This window comes from Trachymyrmex septentrionalis, unplaced genomic scaffold (assembly GCF_001594115.1).
Source record: "Trachymyrmex septentrionalis isolate Tsep2-gDNA-1 unplaced genomic scaffold, Tsep1.0 scaffold37, whole genome shotgun sequence".
NCBI classification, from domain to species: domain Eukaryota; kingdom Metazoa; phylum Arthropoda; class Insecta; order Hymenoptera; family Formicidae; genus Trachymyrmex; species Trachymyrmex septentrionalis.
This window is the reverse complement of record NW_017305536.1, coordinates 6,741,831-6,756,448: the sequence shown is the minus strand read 5'-3', so window position 1 is coordinate 6,756,448 and position 14,618 is coordinate 6,741,831. Positions and strand designations below refer to the sequence as shown.

The 14,618-nt window shown below is 31.8% G+C and overlaps 2 protein-coding genes across 4 annotated transcripts in view; one reads left to right on the top strand and one right to left on the bottom strand.

Moving 5' to 3' along the window:
- LOC108750493 (anamorsin homolog) overlaps positions 1-1,555 on the top strand; it is a 2,042-nt gene extending 487 nt beyond the window's left edge. Inside the window, exons 2-6 of one of the 3 annotated variants that reach the window (XM_018489961.1) lie at positions 63-221; positions 525-850; positions 926-1,070; positions 1,155-1,267; positions 1,381-1,555. In XM_018489961.1, the coding sequence (XP_018345463.1) occupies positions 68-221; positions 525-850; positions 926-1,070; positions 1,155-1,267; positions 1,381-1,494 (852 nt within the window). In that variant the 5' untranslated portion in view covers positions 63-67 and the 3' untranslated portion in view covers positions 1,495-1,555. Of the gene's footprint in view, positions 1-6; positions 222-524; positions 851-925; positions 1,071-1,154; positions 1,268-1,380 lie in introns of those variants that run through there. The other 2 variants (XM_018489960.1, XM_018489962.1) reach the window with 2 other exon arrangements.
- Positions 1,556-2,166: 611 nt separating this feature from the next.
- On the bottom strand, positions 2,167-4,884 carry LOC108750526. Its single transcript, XM_018490010.1, has 3 exons — positions 4,759-4,884; positions 3,042-3,194; positions 2,167-2,898 (listed from the first exon to the last, which is right to left on the bottom strand). Exons 1-3 carry the CDS (start codon positions 4,882-4,884, stop codon positions 2,818-2,820), a joined length of 360 nt encoding a protein of 119 aa, XP_018345512.1. The 3' UTR covers positions 2,167-2,817.
- Positions 4,885-14,618: the final 9,734 nt, after the last annotated feature.

Below are 14,618 nucleotides of genomic sequence, written 5' to 3'. Positions count from 1 at the left end.
TATTCAACAAGATACAGAATTTTTCGCAAAAGTTTTTTGAGGATTATTTACCAACAATAATAGCGACATGACGTCTTTTATCAAGGAGGGAAACAAGATTTTTGTCGTGTCAGGAAACGATGTGCCTTCGAATGACACGGCATATTTTATTGCTACGATCAAGAAATGTATTGCAGATTCCGGTAAATTGCAAACTACGAGTTTGTCAGATATAAAGAAGGGTGAGTACATCTTTTATTTGATTTGCTGAGGTTTTTATTGCATTGAAGGATATATTATTTCTAAAAGTCTTTATATATTCCCATGTAACACAGTTCTTCGAGGGAATTCTTAAATTGTTATTCACTGAATGTCGAAAAAGATAAAATGATGCTTGTGTCTTTGGTGACTTGTGTCACCAAATGAAAAGCACTCATTTTATCCTTTAATATTTAGCGAACAACAAGGATAAATTGGATAATTTGGAGAATAATATTGTGTAGATTATAATGAAAAGAACACTAATTCATTTTGTATGATTTTAGAAAGTTATGATGCATCTACCTTTGATGCAGTTATTGCTATTTTTAAACAACCATGCACAGATGAGAATTTTTTAACAGAAGCATTGAGAATTCTGAAACCTAATGGTTTGCTTGTCATTTATGAACAATTACCAGCAGATAGAAAGTCAGATACAGTACTTACGTATTCTGAAAGAATATCTAGATTAAAATTATCTGGCTTCAAAGTAAAAGATACAGAACAGAAGAAATTAGGAACAGATCCGGAGAGCTTAAATTTTTTATTAAAAGTGTATAATAATATAGAAAACGTTTGCAAAGTATCTGCGAATAAACCATCATTTGAGGTAAAGTAATTTTTTTTCTTATTTATGCATAATAAAGGTAATAGAGATTGTGTATAGCTTTTTGTTATAATTTAGGTGGGTTCCAGTATTCCCATTTTATTTGCAAAAAAGCAAACTAATGTATGGAAATTGGATGATCCCGTAGACGAAGATTTAATAGATGAAGATGAACTCTTAGATGAGTCAGATCTTGTAAAACCAGATGCAGCATCCTTAAGAGGTGAGATTACTGTAATGTTAAAAATGAAATAGAATAAAGAAGATTCACAAACTTGTATAAACTAGACACATGTAATGCTTTCAGTTTGTGCGACAACGGGTAAAAGGAAAGCATGCAAGGACTGTTCATGCGGACTCGCGGAAGAATTAAGTGGTAAAGCTGCATCAGACTGCACTGTTAAATCTTCTTGTGGAAATGTACGTTTTATATTTGTATTACTGCTTTTTTTGAAAATCATGGATATGTCATATATTAATGGAACGATTATATAAATTTTGATTAAAAATTTTTTATAAATTTGTTTATATAGTGTTACCTTGGAGATGCATTCAGATGTGCCAGTTGTCCTTATCTTGGAATGCCTGCCTTCAAACCCGGGGAGAAAGTACTTTTACCCGAAACTCAGCTAATTGTCGATTCTTAAGTTTGTTATTCATTTATCGAAATATAGTTGTAATAAACGTGTATTGTTTTTATTCGTCCAAATAACGGTTTCTTTACGATTCTATCTTCTTAATTTTATTTAGTAATATAAAAATATTTTTCTTTCGTATACGTTTAATGTAGTTAAAATAATAATTCTTTAAATAAAAGAGTGTACTTAAATTCAATCGTATTTTATCCTTTTTTAACAATAAAATGTATGCTACATATATATAAGAAAACTATTATTAGTAACAAAAGTGAATCGATTGATCGTTTAAGTTTAAATTCGTAAACAAGTTTTAATTATGTTTATGGAATTGCTACATAAAACATAATTTAGTGGATTATTTTAAAGAAAATTCTGTAATCGTTAATAACAAAAGTTGCCTATCGGATTTGTAACGAGCGGTAAATATTATTGTGGAAATTATGGAGCAAATTACGCGTTGCAAAATTGATTGACATACATTGTCTCATATTTCTTACATTTTTATATTTTTATTTTAACTATAACAATTTGAGTGAACAATAACAACTTTGTAAGTTATGTTACATTATATCACAGTATAAGTAGTTTATTATATTAAGGAAGAAGTTGTAAAACATATTTTATCTTCAAGATACTACATTTTCTATTCAATAATTTACTTTATATAAAAATTTGGTCATTTTTCAAGTTGTTTTTCCTTCAGAGATAAAATGTGTGTACAATAAGTTTTAAGTGCCATCCTTCATTCGCTGTATAACGAAATTACGTTACGTTCGAGTAACATGAATATGTTACTATCGTATACTGAATTACTTATTATCTTATTCACGAGAAATGTTTCTTTTTAAATATAGCAATATATAAAAGCGATAAGGTGATTGAAATCACTGGTGCAGCCAACAGTTTTATTCGTTTACTTCGTGCAGCATTATCATCAACATTGCAATAACGTCGTAGTTAATATGTGTACAAAAAGTAGAAAAAGATTGTTCTCGGATTTAATTCCTTGGAGAATTCGCTTCATTTTCACAAGACTGCACGATATGCATTGTTTAACTTATCTTTGTGCATGATATGCGTTTCTGTTTCCGTTTTATTTTTGTGCTTTCCCATCATGCATATCATGCAGCAGTTGTATTACATCATCAATTTAATCCTTGCAGGCTAGCGAAGTCTAAGCAAGAAGCGTTTCTGTTAGAACGGCGAACTATTATCGCAGCGCGTGTTCTCTGTTGCACAATTGCAGTATCTCCCAAAGGGCGGCTCCGTTAATCGCTCATCTCGCGATTAGAAATCTGTTCTTCCTGCGTTTCTTCCCGTGGGCATTCTTCCTTACTTCCGTGGTCGACCGTTTCGCTGCATGAAGCAACCCTTGAAGGAATTTAATCTCACATCAATCTCGCCCTCCTCCAACTGAAATGTGTTCATCGTTCATTACCGTGCAGTCCACATGAGTGAAATTGTATATCGGATACGTACTAGATGTGCAGCACGTAAAGCGACATGTTGGTAATCAAACGCAATTAACGGAATTGGTATTCCACATATACTAGTACCTGATCAAATAAATAGATCTCCTTGTAACAGGATGGCGATACGCATTCCCGGATGCATCGTGTTTTGGCGACGCTGTCGCTCCTATGCTGCGATAGCATCTTGCAAGCACCGCTCTCCTCGCAAGCCTGCTCAAATTGTCTGAAGAGAAGCTCCTGCGGCAGAATCGATCGTTGAAAACAATATTGGTTCGATCATTACATTTTACCTCTTCAACGTTATAAAAGTTTAAATGCAAAAAGATTTTAATAGCAATACTGAAAACAAATCCCTTTCAAATTGTCTCTCCTGCATATTTCGCTGAAATTAATTGTATGCTTTGATTATTCTGCATAAAACGTTGTAAATGGATTTTGCGGTTAAATTCGAGAACGTGAATATTAATGTTAATTTTTGTATGCGAGAAAAATTTTCTGTTAATTTATGTGATGTCAATAAAATAATGCTTTGCATTCTGCGTCGCGGCGGGATAAAACGGAATTTGCAACAATTGATTTGTGCCTGTCGAAAGATTAACCCCAATTAGAGCCAATGCGACTATCAGCATGGCAAGTATATACGTCTTTAATTTCCTCCGCGAATAACTTCGCGTCTGTCTCTCTCCGCGCAAATAAAAGTATTACGGCGAAATATCTTTGAAAGAGAATGTCTTAATATAGGAAAACACGTATGTAACGTTCTTTTATTTTTCTTCTTAGACGATTGTGAGAGATACATTTCTGGTATATACATTTAAGATGCTAATAATAGATTGTCAGTAAAATTAAAAGAAAAGAGAAGAAAACAGAGAGAGAGAGAGAGAGAGAGAGAGAGAGAGAGAGAGAGAGAGAGGGAGAGAGAGAGAGACAGAGAGAGAATTTTTTAAATACATGTTTTTACAACATTACGAAAAATGTTTTAAAAATTAAAAATTTACAGAAAGTAATCTTATTGGACTATTAAAATAATTATGTAGAATTAAAATAATTATATATTGTATATTCAAACTGGTTGTCAAAAAATGTCAAAATTTTCTGCAACATTGTTCATATTTGAATTTCCTACATAATTATTTTGATAGTTCAGTAAAATTATTTCCTGTAAATTTTTAGATATTTCATAAAATCGTTCTTGTATTTTTTCTAATGTTTTTACAAAGATCCAAATGTAATTTTTGTAATTTATCCTCCGTTCGAAAGAGGATTTTTCGATTTTTGTATGTTATATCGCGAAATTATATTATTATCTAAATGCATATTCGTATGCAGCTACTTTCAAGTATATTTTGACCTTTAGCCAAATCTCTCTCGAGTTAATGTCATATCAATTGTTTGGTTCCTCCATTGAATTGCTATCTTGTTCCAATTTTATTTCCTTAGTCGTAAATGTTATCGAATGTTTCTTTCATCATGCTTTTAAATTTAAATTTTTTCTTTACAGATAAAGATATAATAATTTTTCAAATATTATTTCGAATTCTCCCAATATAATTTATTTTATATATATATATATATATATACTGGCTAAATCGAAGATATTTTAATAGCTAATTAATAATTCACGTGTAAAGATGAATTCGAGAACCATTCTTAACTATTGTGTTATATATATTATATATTATGTTCCTATAATATCGTAAAATTGCCCTAAATGAGGGTTGCTCCTCATAACCTCCCTGTATCAGCGTTCACCACGTATCGTTCACAGGGAGAACTTTGACGAACTATATGGATAACTTACGTTTTTGGTGGTCTCCTTATATGGATATTCCGGGAATGTGAAGGTCTTTGCGAAAGATCCTGGTCCTTCCTGGAGGTGTCCGACAACGAGAATCAAGCTAAGCGCGAATACCACCCCCGCCGCCATGTTGAGCGGAGTCAGTGACCGATCAATAGACGGGGATGGCGCTCCGGTTTCTCTATCGAGTTTCTCGGTGGAAAATAAGAAACTTTTAGGCATAATGACTCGTAGATTATTTTTGAGTTGTACGGAATATTTCATTAATTGCAAGAGTTATAATTTTTAAAAGTAAGAAAATGTGTTAGTGCCGAAACCATGTCTTACAGATAGCATAGAGAGTTCAAAAAGAATTTGTCATCGTAATCGTATGTCATCGATTCTGAGTTTATTTTCAGATGCAAATGCAATTCTTTTTTCGAAAAGCTTCGGAAAGAATTCTTTTTGCATCTAAAACTGAACTAAAAATTGATGACATATGACTAAATTCTTTTTGAACTCTCTGTACTATCTGGACTTACACTTCTTTTTTGCATCATTATATTCACGATAGATTATTTAACATTTTATTCTCTTTTTTATTTTATTATTTTTGTTATTTTTTTCTTTTTTTCGATCCATAAAATTCTACATTATCGTTTTCCATTATAATCAAAAATTTATCTCGGTGCAGCTCAATTAATAGAGACTCACAGTTTTATTTTATGATTTACATAAATTTTAAATTTATTATATGAATATCTTATTTTTACTTATTTTATGTGCTATTTTATTTTGCAATATTACCGCCTTTTGTTCTGCCCGTATATTTTATTTTTTCTTTTTTTGTATAATTCGGCGCGTCAACTTTGAAAAATATCAAACTTATATGTGCAATTAAGTAATTATTTTGTATGCAATAAAATTATTATTATCTAATATATTATTTTACAAAGTAAAGTTTTTTTATTAAAGTTTTTCTATTAAAGAATAACAACAAGATTGAATGTAAATCAACCTTGTTGTTATTATTTAATAGAATTTTTTTTTAATTTATAAAATATAACTTGAGTTTTTTTTTATTAATGCTGGCGATTTCACATAAATATCTAAACGGTAGTTAACGAGAGTTTCCTCAAGCAAAAGCCAATATTTATATTTTAACAAGTATTAACACGTGCCTATTAAATTTTCATTTTTGTAAGATGCATATCCAATAAAATATTTAATGATGACTGTCGTGAACTTTTGATGCCGTTGTGATTCGTGTAATGACGTGCGTCATTTATTGATTGAATTTACCGATAACTTTATATAGCAGTGCAGCTGCGATATTTGCATAAAACGTATCGAGGCGTATGCAACAGAGCGCAGTAACATTTATCGTTTCGATGTATATATGAACGGTGAACGAGACGGTGAACGTTTTTGCTGGGTTAGACGTTGTGCACCACCAATCCCAAATTCCGCGCGCGGCTTTCGTGCCATTAATTCGAGATTTCGGCGGCGATTAGCAACAGTTCCGGCTCGCCCGATATGTTCCTCTTGTCCCTTGCGTGATTGCAACATTCTGCCAGTGGCATGGATAGCTTATGCAACTACGCGAAGAAATGTCGCAGATAGAAACGAATATTTTCCTTCGCTTTGGATTTAATCAAATGATTGACTGATTGATAATTCTACGGTTTTTCATAAATCCATTTATATTATTAGCTGTGCGTTATAATTTATTACAATTACAGTTACAATTGTTTTCCCGATTTTCAATTTCAAGCTTAATTTTCCAACATGACACAGCAAAATCACTTAAAAGAAGAGATAATTCCGTAAATCTCAAATTCTATGAAAACATTTCTGTAAAATATTTTACCGCAAAATAGGTTCTCTCGAATTTCATAAAAATTTAGTATCAAATTTTTATTTATTGCAAACTGAGTATGTTGCAATTGTGTCGTGCTAATAATAAGCGATATAATTATGGTCGAAGTCAAGATTTGAAGAAAACGGATCGTTTCTCAGCAATTTTCTGAAATTGCATATTGTAGCATAATATTAGTGAAATGGGTTTTACTAATTTTACATTACACAAAATTTTTCGGTGAGATAATGAAAGGTAACAGAACTAATTTTAAGCGCATACATACAGATTTCTTCTTCGACATAAGAGTTATTGAATTTGCAAACAGAATTTGTTTTTATAATTGAATTAGGTGAAACGCCAAGGGTTCAAATTCTAAATATTATGTTTCATGTAACATTCTTTTAGAATGTCATCGTTTACAAAAATTGTTAAAAAATATATAACTGTAGGAAACGGAGAAGAAAATAATGTTTTAATTAAACAGACAGAGAGAAAAAACGTACGTAAAATTTTATATAAATTGAGTACAGACACAGTTTAAAGCTGTATTAATCCATTATGTGTATAATATGTATATTGTATTTCTTTTTAAAATCTCAAAATTTGTAGCTATTGATAATAATGTGATAATTTTTGTATATTAATCTAATACAGTCTGCTTAACTGATATCTTCCTGTTCCGCATTATAATTACCGTATTGATTGGACTGATGTATTATAATTATCCATTAAGCTCGAATACAGGCTACTTTTTGTCTCATCGTAATTACCTTCTCTCGTTCGATTGAAATTTATAATTAAACCGTTAGGTACACTTTACATAAAATTCGTCGCTGCGCGTGTCGAAGATTAATTGAAGATTCTAATTGTAAATTAATTACATCCTTTGTACAATCTAAAGTGATAGAAATTTTGTATAATACAACATTAATGTAAATACCGTAATAATATACAATAATAATAAAACAAACCCTTTACGACTATATCTGTTTCCTTCAAAAATAAGGAAATCTCCGTCGCTGGTAACTTCTCCACCAATAGTACGAATTGCTTCAGGATCAAATGGTTTCGCTGGTGGTCGTCTTTTCTTCTTGTGTTTAATGCTTCGGATTCACTCTGCGCTGTTCTCAACGCGCCACGAGGTCTAGTATAATCAATTCTTGAAAATAATTTCAAGTGAACTTGATTTTGTGCTAAGTCCACATAATCAACTCGAGCTATATCATCTTTATAAATGCCTCGTTTTAAACGGACCCATTGTTTAGCTTTTAAACCCGTCTGTTCTTTAACTACTCGTAATACATCCGTCGTCTCTTTAATAGACACCATTTGTTGCTTCCATATACCCATTCCGACATTTTTTCACTAAATCCTTTAGTTAATCCTTAAGTATGCGCATAAAGTTATAGTCAGTTTTTTCTCCATTTTCTTTCCTATGAGTCAATTTCCAATTTGTTTAAAACGGGTCATTGTATTGTATTATAAGTAAAAAGATGAATCAAACAATCTAATAACTTATCAAATATCCTACACTTAGAAATGTAGTTCTTAAATTTTATTAACTTTTAAATTACACAATTTGAATATATTTTATGACATTACATTAAATTTAATGTATTTATAATTAAAAAGTATATTTGTGTATACATGTACATAAAATTTAATGTATTTTTCATGCAAATTTATGAAATTTAATGTACTTTTCATAAAATGTTATTAAAGCTAGTATTGTTGAAGCTTATAAATGACAAATTTCGCATTGGAATGTTAATCAATTCCATAAAAATAAAAGTTAGAAAGTAATCAAAAATCATGCCAGAAAGACTCATTACTGCGTACCAACAACATTGACTGATTTTTAATTTCGTTCATAATCACGAGCTTCATTTACATGTAAAGGAAGCTCGTGGTTACGTTTCTAACAGTATATTTTGAAAAACATAATATTCGTTTTAAGATATTTTCCTAGCAATATAATTAAGATAAATACATTACTAATACATTACTAACATTTTCCATCTTAGCTAGTTGCTTTTAACAGATTAAGTTAATATCGTTGATACCAAATTAGTTAATAATGTTAACATCGATTAATAATATTATATCTACGATATGTATATGTGAATATATCATTATTTTACGTCTCTTTTTGTAATGTAGAAATGAAAAATTACTTTTTTATGTTTGAATGATTAATAAGTACTTTAGAGATCGTATAGTACTATAATGAGAATTTCTCTGTTTAAACGGAATGATGAAATTTTGTCTCTGCACAGTGAATTATATCTTGTTGGTACAAACGTAATTAACGTCCTTGCATACCCCTATATAGTTCTCGAAGAGAGAGAGAACGATGAGCAAGAGCGATTCTCCCGGGTGACGTATTTCATAGTTAGAATGTCACGATAAGAAACAATGAAATACGGAGAACGATTATACGAGAATCCTTTGTATGTTATATATCTCTGTGGATATATGACTGCAATACGCCACATATCGATGTAATCTTAAGATACAGATATTAAATATCTTAGACTTAAATAATAAATTTTACAGTTAATATCTGAAGATATTATGGCTTTTAAAAAATAGAAGAAAGTAGCTCTAAAAGCTATCGATCGATCCAGTAATTCTTACTAGTAATTCTTTTTTTAATGAAACGAGAAACCTTATATGCGCTCTATGATCTGTTTACGATGGCTTGCAATCCGTACAATATGATAAGTGTTGACACGTATAAACTATAGTACTATATAACTCATCAATATTACGTTTCTCAAAACTTGCTAAATTTAAATTTATTTGAAAGTTAAACTTTAATACGAAAACGAGAAAAATGTAATGAGATGTTGTTTTACTTTTACGAATCAATAACAAATTTAACACGTATAAATTTTAAATATAAATATAGATTTAAATTTGTAAAATGAATACTAATATTTATATATATATATTTTCATATAATGAAATATTATAGAAATCTTTTATCTAATTATAAAGCTATAATTTGTTTAATTTATTTATAAATCTATTTTTAAGTGTACTATTTTTTTCTAATAATTTGGAGTTTATTATAAACAAGTACAAAACATAGTAAATTGCACATCATTTTAATATCAATGTTGCTTTAAAAGCAGAAATTAGAAGAAATCAAGATAATTTCAATGGTAGACAGAAGTTGATTTAATTGTAGCGTAATTAAATACCAAATGACAAAGCGGCTAATCTAATTGTAATAATTAAGAGAGAATTATTTGAACTAAAACAGAATTCGTATTTGTATTATGATTGTAATTGACAATCTCTTATTCTTATACAAATAATAATTTAAGACAATTCTTTTAATAAAGAAAAAGCAATTATTATTAAAAGAATAATACGTTGCGTTTATTTGTTCTTACCTCAGAGCATAACTTTAAAATAAACGATAGTCTAATAATATAATGCAAATATAATATAAAATATATAGTAAAAAAGATACTGTTTTATTGCAAATTAAATTCATACGTATATGTATATATTCTCTTTTTCTTTCTGTCTCTGTTAAATTGGAAAGAATTATATCGCATTGTGACAAACGTGTCTGTCATTAGATATCTTGGAAGAAACGTTCTGCCTGTCACAATGTATACAATTGTACTCGTACTTGCACGGTAGCTATAATTGTTAATTCAAACTCAATTTACCAAGGCTCTTGACCGCGATATCGCATTTCGCACGGGCCATCATACGAAGGAGGAAATGAAAGCCGCGAGAATTGCATTCCGCTGTTAACGGAATTGCGTGCCGCGAAATTTTGTATCGATGTCTCTCTCTCTCTCTCTCTCTCTCTCTCTCTCTCCCCCTCTGTCTCTCTCTTTCTCTCTCAAGGCAGATTCGTGCGCTATTGCGAATTGGGACAGCGATCCACAGTGTCGTGAGCCCCTGATTTATCGGTGCACCCCTGAAAAGCCCCCTAGTACGATGCGACGGTGGTCCTCTTGGCGTCGAATATAGCACACAAATCCTGTCTGCAATTCCTGGGCGGAAAGGGGCGGCAGCAGATTTCCTCACGTTATTGACCATGCAAATAAGGATCGACAATAATAGGTATCGTTGACACGCAGGCAAACAAGATCTATTCCATTCCCTGAATGCATGCTCGCAACGTGAGGTTGCATATACGTGTGCGAATCAGCTGCCAACCTGGATCTCTAGTATTGCGTATTATTCACCTCGCAAATGTACAACAATTTGATCGTGGCACCGATTTAATTTAAAAGAAGACGCATCGAGCCACTAATAAAATCTCGAGAATTATCGGAAGATTTTTCTATCTCCAATGGAAAATGTCGTTCTTTTATTAAATGTGTAACAGACACAATAATCTTGTTATTTTATCTGAAATTTTATTTATTATTACCCGGAAAAAATATCTGACTTGTATACTTATTAAGAAGAACACTACATAACATCGTGAATATACAATGGATGATGAATTACAAGCGTGAACAACGCTCTCCTATTAGCAGTATAATCACTATTAGCTTGCATTTCCGTACAATGATCGTTAATTATTGAGCTTTGATATGGTTTAATGGTACTTAATCGTGCATAAACCCTCACGCATAAACTAATCACCTCTCAGGAATTATCTGAAGAATAATTTTCTTATTTCTATAAAGAACAAACGTTCATCTTTTATTAAATATTTTATTAAATATCGTGATAATCTTGTTATTTAAATTTATCTGGAATTTAATTTCATTATTAATTCCCGCGCGAAAAATATCTGACACGTATTGTACTTGATAAGAAGAACACACAATACTGTGCATATATAATGGATGATGAATTACAAGCATGAAGCTCTTTTATTAGCGTGTAACCGCTATTAAGGGTAGCTTGCATTTCTGTATAATGATCGTTAATTATTGAGCTTTGGGTTTGGTTTAATGATACTTAATCGCCAATGCACGAATACTCATACATAAACTCCGTAACCCCTTTCTAATTCCCATTGTCACTACTAGAGATCAATAGGTCACACAACCGTTAAATTAGTCTTTAATTAAAAGCATCACTTATTCATATATTACTGCGTGATATATATATTTTAGATATGAATAGTTTATAACTAGTATTCGATTTGCTATTTGAATAATCTATGTATATTAATAATGACGTGTCATAAATTGAATCAATAAAATTAAAAATCAAAATTTTTATAAAATTATACAAAAGCGAGATAAATTATTTTTACTATAATAGTATTCAGGTTTTGCTTCGATTATCAAAATTCACATGTGTTTTGCAAATAAACACAAAGGTAGAGGTTTCTTTTTAGAGGGGATCGAAAAACTTTTAATAAAAGTAAGTCTTATGACAAAAAGAGATTGACATGTATGTGCGAAAACAGTAGGTAATTCTCTGGTGTATTCCACATGGAATTAGAAAGGGATGACGTATGCCGTATTACGGCGTCATTTGTCAAGGGTTTGGCAAGACGCCAAAGCCAGAGTCGTGTGCATCTGACCCGGTGAAGTGCAACAAGTACAATTAGGGAAAGCAGAACTTAGGTGAACTGACCTGCGCACGGTCGAGCTTCGTACAATCGATATACGATAGATATACCAAAATTCTGCTGACCAGAATAAAGGAACCGCTTGTCCCCGTTCGACCAATCGCTGCAGCCGAGGAGACTAAGTTGAAATCGGATTATCTGACGTTCTATTGTCGCGATAGATTCAAATACGATTTAATTAATCTTGAACGTAATCTCAAACGTAATCACTGAGTGGCAATAAAAATACCTGTAAAATTTGATTGAAAAATAAATCTAGCATTCCCTGTTAAATTCACGCGTCTAATTATTTTACTGTGACGTTAAAGATTGATGCAGAAATTTATTAGAGATATATATTGCACGTATTGCAATACTATGCTAATATTACATAATGTAATACAATATAAATTTAATCGATCTGAAAGTTGCATGTCTTGCAAGAAGAACGTGTGCAATTCCAAGTGATGCCAGAATAAACATTGTTTGATAATGAGCATTAACTAGTAAATTATATACAATATAGAGAGCGTCAGAGAGCGGTTTAATATTTATCGGGTCAACAGAATAAATAAAATAATTATTTCGCATATTCTGCATATTAACGTTGAACGCGGACGGGCATTAATAAATGTAATAATTACTGAATTCGAAATCGAAATACCTCCCAGGACGCGTGCAGTGTGATGAATAGGCAAGAGTTCTCCTATTGTATTTGTTATTTTCCGTATAACCCGGCAACGCTATGCGCTCGCACAATGTACCTATGTATTTTGGCATAAATTACGCAGACATCACGCGCGATTTTACGTTACGGCGAAACATGCATATTGCATCTTGTTTCGCGACTCGCGTAGCGAGTTAGAATGGACGGATAGAAGGATGAAAAAAGAAAAATTTATCAGAGTATGTGGAGAAAAGAGTGGCGATGAATTTTGTTCTTTGCCCATTAACACTTTACGTTGCAAATAATTTCACGTAATTAATTATTTTATAATTCTTATTATTACAGAGAGTATATAAATCGGTTTTGTCAGAATTATGCATATACATGTACATGTATATTATATATGTATATTATAGATTTAAATTTTATTTCATTACCTCAGATATTACCGAATATTATCGAAGAAGGATGAGAGAGTAACAAAATCACCAGGTATTTTACATGCATAATGCATGTTCCTATATAAAATGTTCGATTTTATAGTCGGTAGTTTACGAACAAGACATTAATTAAAAAGAAAACGCCGCGTGCGAAGAGCTGGCTTTATCATCAGTTGTTTCTAAACCCATATTTATCACAGGAACATCAGCATCGCCCATGCGTCAATTGTATATCCTCTCTTAGTGAATCTCATTACCTAAACGCGTTAGCCAATGGCAGGCGAGTGTCATATAAATTTGCAACACAATATCACTTTATCATTGCATGACATCCACCATGGTATGAATTATGGAATGAGGTGCACGTCAGACTTTGTAGTATAAGCCACCGCGTCGGTGGCTACAACACATCGGAGCAGAAAGTGATATCAACGAAAATGATGCTCGTTCAGGTGCAGCGGCTTACGGAATTATAATGCGCCGCAAACGGGCACGGCAATCCGCCTCGAAGCGTATTCTGCCTCGAGTTGGAATATTGAATCGTGCCGCTAAAGATAAGGGAACGCTAAGAGAGATGCGCGAATGTTTACGGTATATAATAATCAATTACGAAATACCTGGATGCTTTGTAATAAGTTGCATTCTCTGAACCAACAGATGCCAAGCGCAGAAATCCCCTGTGAAATTAGCATTCCATTTTTAGAATTTCGATTTAATTGTTCGAGCTCTCTCTAGTTCTCTCCAAAGAACTTTGGAGCTCCTCTCTGATACGTTTTACTTCAAAAAGTTGTCTCAAGAAACTCAAAGCTTTCACTTTGCAATACATAAAATAAGAAAGTTTTATGCAACACGATTGCTTGAATTTGCACTTGAGAAGACTTGTATATGTATAAAATTTATTACTGTTCCGTTATATTAAGCTCACGTTTGGTATCTCCTGCAAATGGACATATTTGTGTTCGCTTTCTCAAACGTTTGCAAAGACTGGACGAGAAAGGGTTTAATGATATGAAATTTTTTATCTCGCATATTTTAATTATTAGTATACCATTCTGGCTATTGTCGGATGAAAACGTTGGTGTAAAAAAATCATTTCACGAAATGTACGTAAGTGATGGGAAAAACTAACTTTTCCCGCAATTTCAATTAACATTATGTGCACTGTTTCGGCCATTCCAGTATAAATTACGTTGGGCAGCTTTAATTTTAATTCACGATACTTTTTCATTCGGCAATATATACGCAGCACGCAGCTTCGAACAGACGAAACTTCGTTAACTCGATGGCATTTTGCAATTGTGATCATCGAAAAGGGTAAACGATTTTATACTCTCAGTTCGTGCCGCGTAATAATAAAAAGCTGAATTATTTTGC